Below are 23184 nucleotides of genomic sequence, written 5' to 3' on the forward strand. Positions count from 1 at the left end.
GCAGGCTATTGGCATGGAGTGGCATTGACTGGTTAATGTGAAGGTATTTTACAGGGGTCAAGCAGACAAACAAGGTAAGACTGGCAATAAACAGAAAAATATGTATTTTTTCTTCGGTCTTTATAGCTACATTTTTGCTGACACAATGATTGGAAAGTGCTGCCTGTTTGAGTCAAGCTTGGACGGCACATCACTTGACAAGTAAAGGGCACAGATCAGTCAATCTGGAGTACTTTACCCATCTCTCTGTGACCTACAGTACACAGACAATTTCAGAGCCGTTTCCCTGCTGTGATGCCTCTCAGGCCTGCACATACAAAGCTGTTTTTCTGGCAGGTCTATGGATCTGAAATGTGGGAACAGAGATTGGTTTTCCTTAAACTCTAAGACGTGTTCATTATCCCGGCACATACTGTGAGTTGGGAAGGGACACTGAGCCCTTCCTTCCCCCCAGTTCGGTGTTCTCTACCTGGGAGGAATGCCTCCTACCCTTGGTACTCCCATGCCACCATAGGTCCTGAGGGGCCTTGGGCTCTGGTACAGCCTGCCCTGTTCAGCCCGACCTAGGAGATAGCGCCTGTCATGCGAAACCCGGTACCATACATCAATGAACAAGGAATTGCTTCATGTTTGTGCATGTGCTGTCTGTATAAAACATTTTATCACCCGCCTTTCTCCCTATGGCTTGTAGGCAAGGTGTGGGAGGCTTGCAATGATGATTTCCATCAAGTTAATTAGTATTGATGTGTGAAAAGCTGTTAGTTTGAAGTAAGGTGCTTTGTGCATCTCTGCATGACTTTCCTGCAGGTATTTCAAGTATGATGGAAGATCTCCACATTTCAGGGAACAATTATCTGACTGAAGGCTTTTCTCTGTCTATTGAAGATTTAACTCTTTTGAATGATGAGATCCATTATTACAGCCTTTTCCATTAACCACTCAAGGAAAAACCATTATCCTCCGTTAGGATTTTTGAACGAGGATTTCAGAAGTATTTGAAAAATATTAGAAACATGTTTGACTCTTCTAGCCTTGCAGCCAAGCTGAGGTTTTTCTCCCAAAGCCCCGGTGTGCTTGATTGACCAGGTGGTGACCATTCTTTCTCCAAATGTACTTTTGAGATTGATGCTTCTCAATTAACAGTGGTGCACTCAAATCATGAAATATGGTGTCTTTCAGAACTAACTACGTTTTAATGTGCAGTGAAACTGTGTGCTAATGATGCACCTACAGTTACTGCTAATAGCAATAGCACACATTCTGGATGCATGGAAAGAATTCCAAATGTTGAAAAGATTGGCAAGCCAGCGCACAGGGGTGTTGTAATCCACGATGATGTAAACCAGGTTTGGAAAATGATTAAGTCGATTACTTTGGAATAGTGATCTGTTGGAAAGTTACAGATGTAGGATCTTCATTTTAGCCAGTGTGCAACTGCAGCACAATAATCTTGCCGCAACAGGAAATGTTTTACAACTTGATGTTAGATGGTGCCTCACCCTGAAAGTAGTCTATGGGCCAAGAGAAACTGTAATCAATGGTTCAGTATCCTTTAAACATCCACTACAAACTTCAGCTAACCTTAGCCACTACAAGCTAACAATCAATGAAAGTGATGGGGGCATGTGAGCATGTTTAATGTCAAATCACCTGAAATCAACTCCATATTTGGTTTGATGTTACTTAAAGGTGATCTGGCCATATTAAGTTTTTAATGTCTATTTAAAGAGAACTGAACCATGGATTACAGTTTCTCTTGGCCCGTAGACTACTTTCAGGGTGAGCAACCATCTAACATCAAGTTGGTGTAAAATAGTGAACTACTCCTTTAATTGACATTTTTGTAGTGGTTAATACATTTTTTGTAAGGGAAAATCAAGTCTCAAATTTCAAAGTGGAAATTACAAACTTCAGAAGCCTTTTTAAACCTCAAATACACTGCACGTTTTAAGTGTCCTGCGTTGCAGTACAGTTCTGCAACAGGGTGATCAAACATCTGTATGTGCTATCATGAATAAGGGTCAGGAGTAGCTGTTATTTTTATGATCCAGTAGTTTGACACATTTACATACTTTACCTAAATAATCTAGTATTATGGATTAGATACTCTTGTGATAAAATTGGCTGATTCAGAAAAGGGTTAAAACGGGAGTGTCTTTGAGTGATTCTAAGTAGTACATAGAGGACTTGACAGTCATGTTATGGTAGAGTTTTTGCTTGATTTACTTTTCTGTTTTTGGTCATTTCTCCTTGTCCAGGCTGACAGGTTTAGTTATATTGAATGATGACACAGTGGGCTCTGTAAGGATTACTATTGAACATCCTGCCTGTAGCCCAGGGGAATGGTGTGCTGTATCATTCTGTTAGCAGTCAGGGTGCTCCACGTACTGTGTGTGGTAGCATATTTCACAGGGCACTGTCTGCTGCCAAAATCAACTGCCCAACTTCCTCTCTTTCCCTCAGAGCAGGCCTAGATCCTCAGCCTCAGTCGTGTCCCACTCCATCCCACGTCATCACTCCTCGAGCCCCTACATCATCATCAGAACCCCAGAACCGGGCCTTGCAGGAACCGACAATAACCCCTGGTTACCCATAAATCTTCCTGATAGAATGATGTCTCTCCAAAGACACATGTTAAAGTGCACCAGATACCCAGGGCAGCACGCCAAGCCCAGTTTGACTCTGAAAAAAAGCCTATGCTGTTGGGGTTTGGGCCGATGCCACCTCATCCACAAAGCCCCTGTTTCATTGTAAATGCAGGATTACTGATTCATTTACCGCACAAGGACATGTTGTAATGTGGTGGTGGTGGGAGCCCCACCTAATGGACCCTCATGGAGTTGAAAGATTTCTGAGATGGCTCAGGTTCAGGGGCTTCCTCCCTCAAATGAAACAGAGCACTCTACTTGTTATTCTGTCCAAAATGCCATACAGTAGCAGTGTGCGTCCATCATTATGGGCATCAGTCTTACCTCAGCACAGGCAGTTTTTCCAATCCCAGTGCCCATAAATCTAGGCATATTTTTTTTATCACTGTCCACAAGAAGACTGCTCTCTGGTCTATGGTATTAGCTTATGGACAGATTGTTCAGGCTATAGCTGTACCGCCATCTATAATCCACGTTTTCCATTGAATATAGCCTATGATTCCAGGTGTTTAATGAAATGGAAGTTCATTGAGTTATACACACCACAGATTTTGTGAGAAAAACACTGTGGTGCTGTAACCTGCCATTTCCACCGCATTGAAAAAAAGTGTTAGTGGATGCTTTGATGTAGAAGTCAATGTTGAGGAATTTGCTCCGTAGAGGCTAGGCTATAGTACAATTCTCCTGGGAAGGAGGATAAAAGAACATCATGCTTGCAAGCCTTTACATGCTGTGTTTTGGAGGTCAATCGCTTCTTCAGAAATACCCTCATTAAACTATTAACGTAATTTGATACAAGCCCGGTTTTGCCCATGTTGAAGCCTTAAAAAAAAAAAAAAAATGTAACCTCTATTTAACAAGGCAAGTCAGTTAACAACAAATTTACAATGACGGCCTACCCCGGTTTAACCTGGACGACGCTGGGCCAATTGTGCGCCGCCCTATGGGACTCCCAATCACGGTCGGGTGTGATACAGCCTGGATTCAAACCGGAGACTGTAGTGATGCCTCTTGCACTGAGATGCAGTGCCTTGCATTCTAGATACCATAATAGTATTTATTCTACACAGCTGTTCTGCACTGTTGTTCTGCACTATTTTTACAGACCACTACCACACATTTCGCTGAAAATTCATGCTGTATACATTTTTACAGTATAATCAATGAATCTGTGACTGCGTATGTGTGTGTGTGTGTCCGCCTTTGTGTCCACCTGTGTGTTAATGTGCTGCTATAGAGACAGGGATGTGCATCTGTTTGGAAGGCTGCACTTGTTACCTATTTCCTGCCTGGAGGAGGGCAATGGGAGCTGGCAGATAAGATGGTACACCCTGGAGGAGACAGTGTGTACATCCATCAGTCAGACTCTGCCCTGCTCAACCCTACACACTAATTGACCATCCATCTCTCAAAGCCTGACCTCTTCGCCTCAAGCCAAAGCATACTCACACAGTACCCACACAAATCAAGCACATGTGCGATCAAAAACAGACACACATGTACACACACGTGCTCTATGGCCGGCCGCCTCTCCTGTCCTCCTCTGCTGCATCCGCTGCTCTTTGGAGCTGGAGGAGAACCACTGTGCCTGGATTAAAAGGGCTAGCAACGTCCCCAAAGCTCTGAACAAAGCAAAATCACATACCTTGAATACCGACTCGATGAATGAAAATGAATTGTATTTTCACTTGGTCTCAGAGCACTTCATAGTGTGTGCAGGTATCTTGGCTCGTCCTCCAACATTGTGTATTGCCCATCTGCTAATGGGGCCTGCAATCATTTTGGAACAAACTGCTCTGCATATAACTGTCTCCTACACTTCTTAGAAATAGAAGTTATACGAGTTGCTCCTACTTTTTGGTATTTAAAACGTGGCTGCCGACCAACCAATTTCCACTACAATAATCCCAGGCCTATAACCCTTGATCCATGTCAATTAATGTGGGTATGTGTTCTGAGACTCAATTTGTTTATGAGCTTGTGAACAGCTGCTCTCTCTAACCTTCATTTAAAATGTGATGACATTCTCTGGAAAGCTGAGAGGCTGCGGCATCCCTAGCTCTCAGAGAAGACTCAGTGTTGTTGGAGCACTGCTGGCCCCTCCTGTCTGGCCCCTCTGTAACTTTAAACAACCCTCTCAGCGGAGGTTTACGATCAGCACAAAACCCTCCTTGCTTACTCTCAGGAAGTGTTTTAGGAAGCGCTCTTAGGCCTGTAAGCGTATCTAAAACTCCAAGGTCTCATTGCATATTCATGCACCTTCAGTGTTCAGGCTGAGCCTGTCTAGTAATAAAAAAGACAGCCTTGTTGAAAAGTTTAAGCTCTCACGTCCTCGGTGTGCTCAGCATCCTCTGTGTGCTCATATAACTGAAATATAGCTGGTGCCCTTTGACCTCCAGCTGAGCCAGAGGCCCAGGCTGGAATGTGTCGTCACCTCCAGACCTCAGTGTAAACAGTCAGTCCTGGTCTCTTGGCTTCATCGCTGCCATACCGTTCCCTGTTCGGGGCCAGAGCCCTCCCTCCCTCCCTCCCTCCCTCCCTCCCTCCCTCTGCCTGGTCTCCCTCCCTCCCTCCCTCCCTCCACTCTGCCTGGTCTCTCTCTCTCCCTCCCTACCTCCCTCCTTCCACTGCCTGGTCTCGCTCTCTCTCTCTCCCTCCCTCCCTCCCTCCCTCCACTCTGCCTGGTCTCTCTCTTACTGGACAGTGTGTCTGACTGAGCAGTCTTGCCCTGCCACTGTGCTGCCTGCTGAGAGCCTGAGGATTGAGGAGGGAGTGAACAGTGCTGGTTGTGACTCAGTGAGGTACTCTTAGCACTGCAGCAGGTAATGAATTGGTGTGGCTGCCTGCTATGAAGTCTAGTCAGCAGGAGGGAGAAAGGTGATCAGTCTTTCAGGGCCAGGTACTACCTGTCCAGCGTGCAGGCCTCTAATAGCAGTAAGCAAAAGGTTGTGTGAGCCTGACTGAGGGACTGGAGGGCCGTCTGTGTTCACATACCAGGGGATTTCACTCCCTCCCTCCCTTTTCTCTACACTATCACACTCCCTAAACCACCACCGAGGGGGTTCATCATTCTCACTTTACTACTCAGCTAATTATCATTATCATTACGGGGGATAATTACCATTTCACTGCCTAACACTCATGTAGACTGCTCAACCTGAAGTCGCACAAGGTTATCAATGGTAGCAAAAATGCAGCCTCATCTGCCTAATTATACTGTTTGGGCTTTGTGAGAACTGAATAGGATGTGAAATGTGCTATTATGCTTTGCGTATATTGGTGAGGCTCTTAGATTCGGCAAGTTCCTAAAAATAAATGTGCGGCATGTGGAGCCTGTTAATTAAAAGCTTTGGTTTCCTCTGGAATATTATAAATCAGAGGAAATCCATGTGTTATAAAATACTGGAACATTCTAAAATATATTGGATGCTGTTCTCTTTCTTGTGTGAGTTTAGCTGCACTGTATTGTAAAATCAGGCCATCCGGATCATTAGCCCAATAGTCATTTTCCAATTTCTGAAAGGGAAGTCTGACATCATACAGAACGCATGCTGAATAATAAATACATCTTTGAAAAATAACTTTATACTACCAATCACCAAAAGTGACTTAGTCTTGCTGGCTTGTCAAGGGGAATTGCATACATCTTTCACTGGCCTTTTGGATTTGCAGCTGGCGCCTATCACCTGATGAATGTTGTCTCCATCTGCTCAACACTGGTGCTCCTGGGCTAATAACTAGTGGAAATTCATTAGGCCTGTAGGACCCTCTTTCTGCCCCCCTCCCCATCCCCCCCCCCCCCCCCATTTCTCAGAGAGAAGGCATTGACAGACAGCCTGCCTTGCCTGCCTCTGGAATGGCATTGGCTGGCCAGAGAGGACCTCATGACAAACATATTCTCTGTGGCCCCAATTACCAGAGGTGTTCTTTTCCAGCAGCTAATCCAGCGGATCTAGAGTGGCCCCTCTCACTACCCCAGGAGCTTTTCTTTTTCCAGCCGGGAAGTTGCCCCTCAAAGCCAGGGGGTGGAACTGAAGAAGCATGTGCCTGTTGAGTGGAAGTTGACCCATGAAGTAGTAGCCTGGTGGCTGTGGTAGAGTTGACCAAGTTCCAGTGAACCCAGTGATCTGTTCTCTTCCACGTGGATGGTCACACACTGTTTACTACTACAGCACGTAGCCAAATATGCCCTGGTCTCAAACAGTTGCATTGCCATCTTTAAGAGAGGGGATAATGGAGATGTCTGAAAAATTACTACAGTAGCAGTAATTTTAAGACTGAAAATGAAATATAGTTTCATTACTATTAATTGTAATCAAATCTTATTAGGGTTTGAATGAGTACCTCATAAATGGACTCCCATCTCCCCCTATGCTCACCTACTGCACCGTTGCTACTGTATAGTATTTGTTTGAAGGTACTCTATGACTTGGATGTCGTCTGACCACCCTCTCTTTCTTCTCCACAGAGACACTAATGGACTCCACCACAGCGACAGCTGAGTTGGGCTGGACAGTCTATCCCGTGTCAGGGTCCAATGACAACAGCGTGAGTGTAAGCTCATGATCTACATGATACCATAACATTTTCATTTCAGTTGCTTAATTCATTTGATTGCTAATTAACTAATTTTCATGCAGATGCAGCAATACTACAGTGCGCCACATTTTCAGTTAATTTTAGTTCATCACAGATCAACTTGGTTTTGACACCCAACAGCAGAGCTGCGCGATAAATTGCCAGAATTGATGCGATAACAATAAATGGAAAGACAAATTTAAAATAAAATAAATTATCCTTTAAACTATGACTACTACAGTTGAAGTCGGAAGTTTACATACACTTAGGTTGGAGTCATTGAAACTCGTTTTTCCACCACTCCACAAATGTATTGTTAACAAACTATAGTTTTGGGAAGTCGGTTAGGACATCTACTTTGTGCATGACACAAGTCATTTTTCCAACAATTGTTTAGACAGATTATTTCACTGTATCACAATACCAGTGGGTCAGAAGTTTACATACACTAAGTTGACTGTTCCTTTAAACAGCTTGGAAAATTCCAGAAAATGATGTCATGGCTTTAGAAGCTTCTGATATGCAAATGTAAATAATTTAAGTCAATTGGAGGTGTACCTGTGGATGTATTTCAAGGCCTACCTTCAAACTCAGTGCCTCTTTGCTTGACATCATGGGAAAATGAAAAGAAATCAGCCAAGACCTCAGAAAAAAAATTGTAAACCTCCACAAGTCTGGTTCATCCTTGGGAGCAATTTCCAAACGCCTGAAGGAACCACGTTCATCTGTACAAACAATAGTACGCAAGTATAAACATCATGGGACCACGCAGCTGTCTTACCGCTCAGGAAGGAGCGTTCTGTATCCTAGAGTTGAATGTACTTTGGTGCGAAAAGTGCAAATCAATCCCAGAACAACAGCAAAGGACCTTGTGAAGATGCTGGAGGAAACAGGTACAAAAGTATCTATATCCACAGTAAAATGAGTCCTATATCGGCATAACCTGAAAGGCCGCTCAGCAAGGAAGAAGCCACTGCTCCAAAACGGCCATAAAAAAGTCAGACTACGGTTTGCAACTGCACATGGGGACAAAGATCGTACTTTTTGGACTAATGTTCTCTGGTCTGATGAAACAAAAATAGAACTGTTTGGTCATAATGACCATAGTTATGTTTGGAGGAAAAAGGGGGAGGCTTGCAAGCCGAAGAACCACATCCCATCCGTGAAGCACGGGGGTGGCAGCATCATGTTGTGGGTGTGCTTTGCTGCAGGAGGGACTGGTGCACATCACAAAATAGATGGCATCACGACGAAGGAAAAGTACGTGGATATATTGAAGCAACATCTCAAGACATCAGTCAGGAAGTTAAAGCTTGGTCACAAATGGGTCTTCCAAATGGACAATGACCCCAAGCATACTTCCAAAGTTGTGGCAAAATGGCTTAAGGACAACAAAGTCAAGGTATTGGAGTGGCTAGCACAAAGCCTTACCTCTATCCTACAGAAAAATTGTGGGCAGAACTGAAAAAGTGTGTGCAAGCATGTAGGCCTACAAACCTGACTCAGTTACACCAGCTCTGTCAGGAGGAATGGGCCAAAATTCGCCCAACCTATTGTGGGAAGCTTGTGGAAGGCTACCCAAAACATTTGACCAAAGTTAAGCAATTTAAAGGCAATGCTACCAAATTCTAATTGAGTGTATGTAAACTTCTGACCCACTTGGAATGTGATGGAAGAAATGAAAGCTGAAATAAATCATTCTCTCTACTATTATTCTGACATTTGACATTCTTAAAATAAAGTGATGATCCTAACTGACCTAAAACAGGGACTTTTTACTAGGATTAATTGTCAGGAATTGTGAAAAACTGAGTTTAAATGTATTTGGCTAAGGTGTATGCAAACTTCTGACTTCAACTGTATGTGTTATATTAGCTCCAGCAGCGATTGATGCGCAGTATTTCCACATGGTGCGCCAAAGCATTTGTTCTATCTAGCCACACTCAAGCCGAGCCCTATCCTGACCAGCCGAAACCAGAACCTTGGTCTCCTTCACTTCTTCCTCCACCACAGGATCCAGAATCCTCAGACTGTGTCCAAAACACAGAGACATATGCTGCATACTTACTTGATGGTGCATTTCACAAAACCACTCCCTATTTTATTCAATTATTTATACTTCTGTGGTTGGTATCAAGGGTGGTTTGAATTATACTCTATCATGCTGTGTTTCTTTAAGCACGAAAAATAAGACAAAAAAAAGAGCTCCAACAGTCCACTGGTGCAACTTCAAAGATCTTCTGCAATAATTTAGCTCAACATCATCTCCCTCAACCTGAGGGCATGCTCTCTTTCCTGCTAATTTGAGAGAACAAAGAGGCCCGGTGTCTTCCTCTCCCCAGCTCTGGATTCAATCTAAACAGAACCAGCGCTACCATTTCCCCCTTAACGAGGTTGGAAATCTTACAGGCAGTTTGCATCACATCTCCCATTCATATTGACTACATGTAAGGTTCAGAAAAGCAATCAGAAAAGTATATTTAATGATCTATATAAATAAGAAGTTGAAACTTCAGACTTGAAAGTCAAACATTTGAAAATGCCAGTGATGAAAAATCTGCCCTGTTTACTTTCATTAATCAGCATCAAAGTTTTAGGGGTTTCGATCCTCACATCAAAGTCAAGTCCCAGGGTGTTATGTATAGGTGTGCCCCTCACTTTTTAGCCTGTCTGAAGTTGCAAGAGAAGACAGCTCTAGACAGTCTAGAGTTGTCTACTCTTGCAGCTTTCGACAGGCTAACAAGTGAGGGGCACACTTCTACATAACACCCTTAGCAGAGTTGCCAACAACTGGATGCATCCGGTTGTCATGGATACAGCTATCTTCAACCTAGCTTCCGTTTCTGCTGAAAAGCATTTGACTTCAGACTAAACATTATGCCATGGCCTGTTCAAGATTATCCGATTCATTTCACTGTTATTGGAGAGCTAGAGTACCTCTCAGGCCCTGATTGATCAGGTAAAGCACCTATCAGATGCAGATGTTGGGGTTTTATAGGGAAATTATGGAGCTGGATGCGAACACAATCCATTCTGAAGTCTCGTGGGGCCTAGCTGTCCCCAGTGGACCAGCACAATAGGAACAGGTGTGGTAATTGGAATCGCTCAATATACCAGCCAGAGGTGCTTTACAGTAGCTATTGTCTTACACGCACATCACTTCACAGTCTTAACTGACAGATCAGTAACACTCAGCACAGTACCATACCAGCAGTTGGCCTTTCCTTACACTGTAAAGATTCATAAAATATATCCTAACTTGATACATGATAGTCAACTGTACATTATGACCAAAATATCATCACAATATCTTTTCATTTTTTTGACAGTATGACAATATTTATATTTTATGTTTTATAGATATGCTCATGTGTAGTTCATGACCCGAGGGTAGCAACTCATAAATGTTAAGGGATTTCAGTGGGGTTTTCTCCATTCTGATTGTTTTATACTGTTCAATCCAACTTCAAACAAACCAATTTTTCTGAATTTTCATACATTTCCTGCACTTTTGTTATAATTTCTACACAGTGCCAAAGCAATGACGCATGACATGAACAAAATAATTAAATTGAGGCCTATTTAAATGGTGAACTGCTGGAATCATGGAAAAATAATGCTTATTCTAATTCTATAGTTGGAATTTAGTGTTCAGCATTGCTGTTTGACATGACAACGAATACCATAAGTCAGGGAGGAATTACAATTGACAGTATAGGAACCTAAGTATTGGTCAGTGTTTCCAGGGGACCCTAATTTAGATGTTACATTACAGGTTTTGTTACCTCATTTAGCTAGGGAGAGGCTATATACGACAAGGTTCCCCAACTGGCGGCCCGCGGACCGTTTTATTTGCCTCCCCAAGTTGTTTTTTTTATACCATTGTTGGACATAAAAGACTGAAAAAACACCAGGAAATCAGCTCCAAGTGATTTTAATTTTGGAAATCTGTTCCCAAGTATTTCCACGCATAATAGAGAGACACATGATAATATGCAAATGTAAGCAAGATTTGACCATGTCGCTTAATGGTTTAATTCCCCCCTCCTCCCAATATTTAATTAATGGCAATTGAATTGAATACAGTCACATTTATTTCAAATACATAGTTCCTAACTTTCCAGGTATTAACATTACATAACCTAACATTCCAGTGAAACATCAACAAACCATCTTTTATGACTGTTCTCCAGGTGTGTCCATCTGATCACAGTATGTTCACCCCTTATTATAGGGGCCGCATCATTCCTGTATTACTTTTAAAAAACTGTTAAACTGAAGCAGCATCTGAAACTGCCTCCAGTAACTCCAATAACTGAAATATGTTATAATTAACATTCCATGTAATATTTAGTGAACTGTAACGTGATACTTGCCTCAGACAAGAAGATACATATTTTGTGCACAGCGCAGGACAGTGTGAGGAGAGGCTATTTGATCCAAAGCAGAGCAGCCAAGAGGTTAAGTGGTCAGTGTTTTTCCTAAGTGAGAGTTGAGAGAAGTGTGAAAACCAGGCCAGACGTTCTGACCTTCAGAGCTGCTGTGGAATAGCACCTTCTAGCCTCTCTTCCACCAACCATCTTCGGTGGACCCATATAAAGAAGATCAGTGGTCTATAAACTGTAGTACTATATTTTTATACCAGTATTATTCACTGTAGTGTTTCTGCAGAAATGACTAGTATACGGTAGTAGTTCATGTGATTTTGCGGACATGAATGTGGTATATTGTAGTAACACTGCCGACTAGGGTTAGCTAAAATGGCACAACTACCAGACTATGCCAGTAGATGCCCATAAGACGTTAGTGACAGGCCACCTATTGAGGTGGATCAGCAGTTGAGCAATGCAACAGACCTCTGCAAAAATATTGTTTTATTACAATTGTAACATCCTAAATGTTAGCCAGTTTCTAGGCCCATTAAAGGGAAACCATACAGAAGCCGATAAAGAACAAGCAAGATCCACTAGATCCACCCAAAAAAGTGACAAACGATATTGTACTTATGATAGTAGAAAAGAACAGTTAAACACTGCATTTACATAAACAGTATATTTCAGAAATACAAATTACTTTACTTAAAGACAGTCACCTTATATGTGGGTGCAGCCAATAAAACAGACAATCCTCTCCAAACAAACCAACAGTGGCTTTACATAATGAACATCTTGAATATTCACACATGAATAAACTGACTAATGGTCAAACTCAACAAATACCATTCAGAACAAATAACCACACCCCAAACAATTTTATAAGACAGCATGGTCACAAAATGGTTGTTCACAGAAATAAACCAACAGCAACAACACACAGAACCACCTGAACATGACCAAGAGGTGATTTTATACATTGCCTGCATGTCCTCCACTAATAAGGGTGCCCAGGGAAACACTAACCAAAACGATGGTTCCTAGCCTGTCATAATATTCTTCATTTACAAGATTGTAACTGATTGGGGAAAAGGGGATACCTAGTCAGTTGTACAACTGAATGCCTTCAACTGAAAGGTGTCTTCTGTATTTAACCCAACCCCTCTGAATCAGATAGGTGCAGGGGGCTGCGTTAATCGATATCCACGTCTTCGGCACTCAGGGGCAGAACAACAGATTTTTACCTTGTCAGCTCGGGATTCAGTCCAGCAACCTTTTTGTTACTGGCTCAACATTCTAACCACTAGGCTACCTGCCGCACCTCGATTGAGGTTTACGTGAGGCCCATCTACTGTGGGACTCAAGTTAAAGAGCAGAGATGCAGAGATGCAGTTCAGTTGAAGTCTTTATAGATGTAATGGAGATGCATGGCAGGGAATGATTGACATTTGTTTACATGGGGCTTGTCCCAAGTTGAGACGTGGTTGGCTTTGTATGGAGTATGGTTGATCTAAAAGGAGACAAAAGTGCAAATAGCATGCAATTACAGCAATGAACATACATTAATTGGCTGTTAATGGCAATAATTAATGACAATGGCCACAGGTAGCCTAGTGGTTAGAGCGTTGTACTAGTTACCGAAAGGTTGCAAGATCAAATCCCCGAGCTGACAAGGTAAAAATCTGTCATTCTGCCCCTGAACAAGGCAGTTAACCCACTGTTCCTAGGCTGTCATTGAAAATAAGAATTTGTTCATAACTGACTTGCCTAGTTAAATAAAGGTAAAATAAAAAACACGTTGTGCATAAATATAGCAGCAGTTAACAATGAATTGCCAGAAAGAGGGTGCAATAACATGAGGCATGGTAGGCCGGAGCTATACTATAGCAGGCTAATTTTGCAATGGCTACATGCATGGCAAACAAATAAATATAAAGCTAACAAAAGTAACAAGCATAGCCTTAAAGCATTCCTAGTTTGCATAAGCCAATGCATCAAAAGGGCAACACTTATTAACATTTGGCCATGGACACTACAAGTACCAAATAGAACAACTCATTAGACTCAAAATGGCTGTTTGACTGAGCCGTTAACATTTCGCAGACGATATCAACTACACAAAACAAACAATGGTGAGAGAGTCCTCTTTAATAAGATAAAAAGCTTGTTCTCAATTTTCAATGTCGCATACTGGTGGTTGTTGTTTGTCGTGCCCAACTACTCAGTTCGAGGAGGCACCCTCGAACCTGCCTGTATAAATACCCTGCCATAGAGTTATATATAGGGCACCCCTGCCAGGCGTGCCCTCCATCCTCCCGTGACCATAGACATTGATAGAGGGCACACCAGCCACAGTGATGTTGAAGGCACAACTTCCACATCACCGAGCAGGAAATTCTGTACAATGATTAAAAACCAACTTACAGTCATCTGCATAATTACTACAGTCAATACTACAGTAAAGTCTGTAATAACACTACAGTGAATACTGTAGTGTTTACATTCATTTTAGATCATATAAAGTGTAATATAGTATTTCATGTGGGTTAGCTTTACATGTGTAACATGTTTTATGTTTGAACTAGGACCACAATGGAATAAATGTTTTACTTTGTTGTTCTTGAAAAATGTCTAAATGCATTGTATCCATATTTGTGATTGTGTTGTGTTTTTAAATAGTCAAATAAAAATCAATCAGGGGATGCTATAGTGTGGAGTATAATATTCCACAATATACTACAACATTCCATAGCCCTCAAACTCAACTCAGGTTCCACTGCTTTTTTGCATTGTTCCCCTGTAATCAGGGACTGATTTAGACCTGGTGGATGCAATTCATTATCAGGTAAAACAGAAAACCAGCAGGCTCCAAACCTCGTAGGGTAAGAGTTGAATACCCCTGTTCTATAGTAAGAGCTACACGATATAGGGGGAACCTCAGAGGAAATCCTTGGCATGAGCTCCCCATATCAAAACAGCATTTACAAAGCTAGCAGCTAGCAGTTCCAATCGATCAAAGTGCTGTTGTTGTGAAGTGGAAACGTCTAGGAGCAACAACGGCTCTGCCGTGAAGTGGTAGGCCACACAAGCTCACAGAACGGGACCGCCAAGTGATGAAGCACGTAGCGTGTAAAAATAATCTGTCCTCGGTTGCAACACTCACTACAGAGTTCAAAACTGCCTCTGGAAGCAACGTCAGAATAAGATCTGTTTGTCGGGAGCTTCATGAAATGGGTTTCCATGGCTGATCAGCCGCACACGAGCCTAAGATCACTATGCATGATGTCAAGTTTCGGCTAGAGTGGTGTAAAGCTTGCTGCCATTGGACTCTGGAGCAGTGGAAACACGTTCTCTGGAGTGATGAATCACGCTTCACCATTTGGCAGTCCGACGAACAAATCTGTGTTTGGCAGATGCCAGAAGAACACCGCCTGCCCCAATGCATAGTGCCAACTGTAAAGTTTGTTGGAGGAGGAATAATTGTCTGGGGCTGTTTCTCATGGTTCGGGCTAGGCCCTGACCTCAACACCATCGAACATCTTTGGAATGAATTGGAACGCCGACTGCAAGCCAGGTCTAATCGCCCAACATCAGTGCACGACCTCACTAATGCTCTTGCGGCTGAATAGAAGCAAGTCCCCGCAGCAATATTCCAAAATCTAGTGGAAAGCCTTCCCAGAAGAGTGGAGGCTGTTATAGCAGCAAAGCGGGGACCAACTCCATATTAATGCCAATTATTTTGGAATGAGATATTCGACGAGCAGGTGTCCACATACTATTGGTATATAGTGTATTATATTAAGCAGTACACGATTGAGAGATACTACAGTGCGTAGTATAGAATTCTACAGTATATTACAGAATTCTATAGTAAGCACTAAACAATCGAGGGATACTATAGTCTGTAGTATAGTATTTGCCATTATACTACAAAATGCTAAAGTAAGCACTACATGAGCAAAGGCTACTACAGTGTGTAATATAGTATTCACAGTATGCTACAACATTCTAAAGTAAGTATTACACATGTTCAAGGGTTAGTACCGTGTGTTGTATAGTATTCTACAGTACACTACAAAAGTCTATAGTAAGCACTATACGGTCAAGGGATACTACAGTTCACAGTTCACAACATTTTAGAGCAACATCCGCTGAAGTTCTCATGGAAGGTACTTAGGCTACTAATATCAAATCTTGAATACCAAACACCACATAAGGCTGTGCATAATTATTGTCACAGCAATTTAGCTAAACCTTTTGTATTGCAACCTACAATACGTTCCGGGATGAGACGATGACCCAAAGATGTGTCTGAGTCAATCACAAGTGCATTTGCAGGTTTTGATTGGTTATGAAAGAGCCTGGTCATAACTTTGCATATAGCCATTTCTTTCCCTAAATGGTAATTTGTTAGAGCATTGTAGTGTATGGAACTCATTATAGAATAGAGTGACCCCGTCATTTAGTATGACTGTCAATTAAAGTGGGTCTGTAAAACTTTATTCACGTTTTTTTCGGATCTCTTCATCATGGACGAAAGCATCTTTGTGTGGTTATAATTTTATGTGAGCACTGCACTGACAATCGCAGGTTGGGAACTTGGTATGTATTCTATTGTCTTGTTGTTTTACACCGAAGGAGAAATGTGAACACAATCCTCATGTAGATTGATGGAGGCAGGTTAAAGAGGCAATAGGACACGTGTTTGTCTAACTTCACATGTTGTACATTACGAGTAAACAGTGGTCGTTGAAGTTGACTGCATCAGACAGTTCCACTTATGTCTCTCCGTGTGTCTCTCTCTGTCCTCCATGTGGCTGGGATTCCTGCAGTACTTGGCCTGTTTTGTTCCCCTCTTTGTAACTCAATGTAGAGACTGGGTGTCATTTGTCCCCTGTCCCCTTAGGGCAGAGCACTCTTACTCTGACAGATTTCCCACAACTGTAAATTGGACAACTCAGCCCCAAGAGATTTCCATCGGCTTCTTTCTCCTTTGTGTGAATTATTTATTTACTTGTATCGGTGACGGAGTGCTGGAATGTTTGGTGTGTGTGTAGCTGTTCTCTGATTCTCCAGCCACCCCAGGTTGATCCTCACACTGTAATGACAAGACGGGAGAACTGAAGTACACATTTCATGTTGTGTCATACATGCCACTGTGGCCTTTGAATGATTTAAAATGTCTCAGGAGGAAACTACAGCTCACCCTGCCAGCCGATTCCACCACAGGAAGGAGGTTCAGTTAGACACAGAAGTCCATCCTAGAGACCAGATAGACTCTATTTCTGATAGTTTCATGTTGCAAAAGCTGCCTTTTGGGAATAGTTTCTGCTTTGGAGACAGTGTCCTCTATGACTCTGACAGTGTGTTCCGCTTGGCTTTACAGATAAAGCAGAGACACATTGTCAGGGAGACTTATAGATTGCAGGTCAGCTGAATGTTCACTCCTTCCTGGAGTGGCTGGCAGCCATGTGAGGTATTGATCGCGAACCTCTTTCTCAGAGACCATTATGCTCTATCACTTCATACAGCTACAGTAAGCGGCTGGTGGGTGGCAGTCGCTATTGTGTACTTTCCCAAACTCCATACTCAGTAGAACTTGAAATCAAAGTTTATTTGTGGCGTACACAGTTTAGCAGATGTTAAGGCGGGTGCAGCGAAATGCTTATATAGCGAAATGCTATATATACTGTACTTCATAGCTTATACAGACCACATTCATGGAATTATAAGGCCATTTATCTTTAATTGAAAGGTCATATATCAACACAATTTAGCTGTTGAGATCTACTGGAAGTGTCACCATGCAGCATAATACACATGGGATAGGAATGTGAGTCAAGAGGATAAGTGGTGTTCAAACTCATTCATTTAGCTGTAATTAGAAGACTATTGACAATTGCCTCACCCACTGTACATCCCGTTCCCACTCAGTAGATCGTTGCAGCAGGGTGCACAGTGCTCTGCACCACTAGCGCCCTGATGGCTGTCTTTATATTTGGGTACGACCCTCAAAGACATAGCTGCGACCCTGGACACTTTGGCGCCCCACTCATGATGGTCCTCTTTATGTTTGGGTGCCAACCTCTGAGCCGATGACACCCCATTAGAAGGACCTCCTTTATGTGAACACAGAACCTTGAAGAGAGCAACTCCTCTGGCATGTTGTTGATTGCAAGCACTCACTTGTTCTGTCTCAGTCTGTGAGCTCTTTATGTCCATAGATCAGCCACGGCCCGTCTTTTGTAGGCCCAGGATCAGTTTCCCAAAAATAAATAAACAAATATTTTACCGTTGAGGGTTAGCATGCTAAAATATACAATGTGCAATTTGGACATTTGTTTGTGCATCGGCAGTTTTTTCTTGTTATGTCAGTCACTGGCAGTCACTAAATTAGACCATTTCAGCTGGCATTTTTTATAATCGGCCAGCTATCTGAACTTATAGTAATCATGGTCGAACACGATTTTGCTTAGGGCCCCCAAGAATGTATTTCATTGTTGAACACATTGTACAGTAGGGCTGGGACGATACCAATATCGCATAATTATTTTCCATGGCAAAATAATGACTCTTTGGTCTTTTAAAAACATGCTTTATATAAAAAATATTGTGTGCTACGGCTTTGAAAATAAATCAGTGTGACTCTGGATGACAACATAATGAAGTTTGTTTCCAACATTAGGCTGTTTTCCTAAAGAAGTTCAATCGACCTTCGTGTTTTGTTTCTTTGCCATGATAGTAACGAACTAACGAGTATCGCAATACTGGTATCATCCCTGTACAGTATCTTCTGCTTTATAGCATCCTGCTACATAGCCTACATCTAATCAAGATACTCTACATGGTGGTCATGATGGATACCCCACTCAATAGATCTGGACTCACATGTGTCCTGGAGTGGAAAAAAAACGATCTCAAAGGAGAGAGAGTTAGTGTTGTAATTCTCAGCTTCCACCACCAACTCCACCACCTTACCTAACACCTGACTGCCCTGCAGCCGCATTCCCACTCTTGTACTGGGGGAAAAGCTGTGAAAATGAAGACATTTCTTCTTATTTCACACTCAGCGCTTGATCGCTGGCATCTTGTTATGTCCCATTTGCTTCCCTCCACTGGCTCATATGAAAGCAGGGCAGCAAAGCTGTGACAGGACTTACAGGGGCCCTCCATCAAAACACATTTGTTTGGTGGCCTCTTTTTAGCCTGGCTATACCCCACCTCCCTTCCCCTTTCTCCCTTCTTCTAGTCTATCTCTCATTAGTGGCTACCCCCCCACTCTCAACCCCAGTTCACTTTATTTAAGTTTGATGGGCTGATGCTTGAGACTAAGAACAAGAGGACGTCACACTCTGTCTTTTCCTGTTTAATCGGTCCACGACCTCTGTCTGAAAAGAGCGTCAATCTATGAAGGGAGGTGGAAAGGTCAATGGCTGCCCGTGACCCTGGATGGCTGTGTCCATTTGGATGGGTGGAGAAATGGGCCAACCAACAGATTTACCCCAGGAGATCTCTACCCCATCAATCAACAATAACATTCATACACTTGTTAATATTAACATTCTAACACTTATTCATGTGTTGCTTTAATTGCACATTAATGGACCATATCTATTGCATTCTGTGAATTATAAAGGATTTGTAGATGTGTGTCCTCAAAATGAAGACATATAGCTACCATCTGGTTGAATCCCATCCAAGGACTCTTTAATCATTGTCTACAAACACAATCTTAATTGTTTTGAGTTTAGTGCCAATCTTACAAGTTTTAATCATACTTGTCTCCTTCAAATCCCTCCAGTTACTAACATCTAACAACTGTTATTAATGAACTGTACATATTTGGCATGATGTCTGTCTGTAGAGAATAATTGGGACACGGGAATAAAGCAGAAAAGCTCTAATTAGTCTGAGTGTTTGATAGAACGTGGGTCTTAAACATGAGGGCTGACTGTCTCCTCCTTACCCGTCAAACCTCTGTCAAAATCCTTGTTAAGTGGGCACTAATTTGTGAAATTATATCAGCTGTGAAGTGGAGAGTGAAGAGGGGGTGTGAGAGTTAGGGTTGAGGCAGCACGGGTGCGGCTGACTGGTGTGAAAAGACATTGGGTTAAGAAAAGGCTTTCCTCAGATGAACTGTTGAGGTCAAGGTCACGGTGGTTGGAGTCCTTGGAGTAACAGCAGATGTTGCATATAGACGCACTACTAGTAAAATAAACTCAGCAAAAAAATAAATGTCCTCTCACTGTCAAGTGAATTAAATTTCAGTGTGTAAATATGTGTAAATATGTATATGAACATAACAAGATTCAACAACTGAGACATAAACTGAACAAGTTCCACAGACACGTGTCTAACATAAATGGAATAATGTGTCCCTGAACAAGGGGGGGGGGGGGGGGGGGGGGGGGTCAAAATCAAAAGTAACAGTCAGTCTCTGGTGTGGCCACCAGCTGCATTAAGTACTGCAGTTCATCTCCTTTTCATGGACTGCACCAGATTTGCCAGTTCTTGCTGTGAGATGTTACCCCACTTTTCCACCAAGGCACCTGCAAGTTCCCGAACATTTCTGGGGGGAATGGCCCAAGCCCTCACCCTCCGATCCAACAGGTCTCAGACATGCTTAATGGGATTGAGATCCGGGCTCTTCGCTGGCCATGGCAGAACACTGACATTCCTATCTTGCAGGAAATCACGCACAGAACGAGTGCTATGGCTGGTGGCATTGTCATGCCGGAGGGTCATGTCAGGATGAGCCTGCAGGAAGGGTACCACATGGGGGGGAGGATGTCTTCCCTGTAATGCACAACGTTGAGATTGCCTGCAATGACAACAAGCTCAGTCCGATGAAGCTGTGACACACCGCCCCAGACCATGACGGACCCTCCACCTCCAAATCGATCCCGCTCCAGAGTACAGGCCTCGGTGTAATGCTCATTCCTTCGACGATAAACGCAAATCCGACCATCACCCCTGCTGAGACAAAACCGGGACTCATCAGTGAAGAGTACTTTTTGCCAGTCCTGTCTGGTCCAGCGACGGTGGATTTATGCCAATAGGCGACGTTGTTGCCGGTGATGTCTGATGAGGACCTGCCTTACAACAGGCCTACAAGACCTCAGTCCAGCCTCTCTCAGCCTATTGCGGACAGTCTGAGCACTGATGAAGGGATTTTGCATTCCTGGTGTAACTCGGGCAGTTGTTGTTTCCATCCAGTAACTGTCCCGCAGTTGTGATGTTCGGATTTACGGATCCTGTGCGGGTGTTGTTAGACGTGGTCTGCCACTGCGAGGACGATCACCTGTCCGTCCTGTCTCCCTGTCTCACAGTATGAATATTGCAGTTTATTGCCCTGGCCACATCTGCAGTCCTCATGCTTCCTTGCAGCATGCTTAAGGCACGTTCACGCAGATGAGCAGGAACCCTGGGCATATTTATTTTTGTGTTTTTCAGAGTCAGTAGAAAGGCCTCTTTAGTGTCCTAAGTTTTCATAACTGTGACTTAATTGCCTACCATCTGTAAGCTGTTAGTGTCTTAACGACCGTTCCATAGGGGCATGTTCATTAATTGTTTATGGTTCATTGAACAAGCATGGGAAACAGTGTTTAAACCCTTTACAATGAAGATCTGTGAAGTTATTTTGATTTTTACAAATTATCTTTGAAAGACAGGGTCCTGAAAAAGGGACGTTTCTTTTTTTGCTGAGTTTATGTTGTCTAGGTGTGTGTGTGTGTGTGTTGTTGTTTGTGTGTGTGTGTGCTGAAATGAAAAGTATCCCAAACACAGAAACTGAAATCTTCTCTCCCTTTGCAGATAATTACCTGTGTAATGTGATTACCTCAGTTCTGTTTTATTGTGTGACTCAGATTAGGGTTATGTTCATGTCATGCATGTGTTTCATTACAATGACTGACCTGTTTCATTCACAGTAACAGATGTGTTGGTGCTGGACTAATTCAGAGATTTGCCCATTCTAGTATTCAATAACATGTTGTAACTCAAAAACAGGAAAATTGGGTGCATCACCAATGCCCTGGAGAAAATGTTTTTTCCTCATTTATTTTAGACCAGGGGATTGTTTTCCCAGTATTTGTTACCCTTGAAGAGCTTCCGACATCGATGTTATGCAAATAGTTTATTTTTTTCTATTTGGCCAGAGGACAGAGAGGATCCAGAGAGGAGGCTACACTACAAAGCATTGCTGGCTGTATGAAGAGTAGACTTTAACACCTGTTCTCCTTTACTAGATAAATAATGCATGGTCCTGTCTCAGAGCAGAGCAGAGGGGAAAAAACAGGCCAGGTTCACAGGGAGCCAAGTGGGGTCTCTAGTGGGCACAGACAGATGCCAACCCCCCTAACTCTGTGCGAGCATTACAATGCCAGAGAGCAAATTATACCCTGCCCATATTATACCCTCCCAAACTCCTGCTGTTTAATTTCAGCCCTGACTGGGAGCACTGCCACTGGGAATGGCCCTGTCTTTATCTGTGGAGTATGGTTAGGTGGTAGTGTAGCCATGATGCTGAGTACACAATTGCCCTTGGGTTATGTGAGGTACTGTATCGGTAAAGAATTGGAGGTATTAACATGTTACTAAACCAAAATATATACGGTCAACACAAGGACAGAATAACCCTTTACCTCTGTGTCCTTCTTCCACAGTGGGAGGAGGTAAGTGGATACGATGAGAACATGAACACCATCCGCACCTACCAGGTGTGCAACGTGTTCGACAACAACCAGAACAACTGGGTCCGCACCAAGTACATCCGGCGCCGGGGTGCACAGCGGATCCACGTGGAGATGAAGTTCTCCGTGCGAGACTGCAGCTCCATCCCCAATGTGCCCGGCTCCTGTAAAGAGACTTTTAACCTGTACTACTATGAGTCAGACTCGGACACGGCCAACAAGGTGTCCCCGCCATGGATGGAGAACCCCTGGATCAAGGTGGACACCATCGCGGCCGATGAGAGCTTCTCCCAGGTCGACCTTGGCGGACGGGTGATGAAGATCAACACAGAGGTGCGGAGCTTCGGCCCCGTGTCCAAACATGGATTCTACCTGGCCTTCCAGGACTACGGCGGCTGCATGTCCCTCATCGCCGTGCGTGTCTTCTACAGGAAGTGTCCCCGCGTCATCCAGAATGGAGCTGTGTTTCAGGAGACCCTGTCTGGGGCAGAGAGCACCTCTCTGGTGGCAGCACGGGGTGTGTGTATCTCCAACGGGGAGGAGGTGGATGTGCCCATCAAACTGTACTGCAACGGGGATGGGGAGTGGATGGTGCCCATCGGGCGCTGCATGTGCAAGGCTGGCCACGAGGCTGTGGAGAACGGGACTGTGTGTAGAGGTAAGGGCCACTCTCATCCCTCTCTCTTCAACTCTGTTATCCAGAGGACACTGTAACCTTACAGAGCCAGTCAGCTGTATATTCATAACAGAGTAATCCAGAGAGCAGAGCATACACACAGTACTTAATAATGTCCCTGTCTGCATACTGCACTTCACGCTGCTCTAGGGATCAGGTTATGCCCTATGAACAGACAGTCTACGCTTGTAAAATACGCCCATGTATTGAATAAGTAA

General features: G+C 43.3%; 1 protein-coding gene across 9 annotated transcripts in view; it reads left to right on the forward strand.

The window, feature by feature from the left end:
• Window positions 1-23184, forward strand: part of LOC110528000 (ephrin type-B receptor 2) — a 160718-nt gene that overhangs the window by 57862 nt on the left and 79672 nt on the right. For 6 of the 9 annotated variants that reach the window (XM_036983536.1, XM_036983541.1, XM_036983539.1 and 3 more), the window contains exons 2-3: window positions 7117-7202; window positions 22264-22948. In XM_036983536.1, coding sequence (XP_036839431.1) covers window positions 7117-7202; window positions 22264-22948 — 771 coding nt within the window. The remainder of the gene's footprint in view (window positions 1-7116; window positions 7203-22263; window positions 22949-23184) is intronic. The other 3 variants (XM_036983538.1, XM_036983543.1, XM_036983544.1) reach the window with 1 other exon arrangement.

The sequence above is a fragment of the Oncorhynchus mykiss genome, chromosome 7, assembly GCF_013265735.2.
Source record: "Oncorhynchus mykiss isolate Arlee chromosome 7, USDA_OmykA_1.1, whole genome shotgun sequence".
In the NCBI taxonomy this organism is placed as follows: domain Eukaryota; kingdom Metazoa; phylum Chordata; class Actinopteri; order Salmoniformes; family Salmonidae; genus Oncorhynchus; species Oncorhynchus mykiss.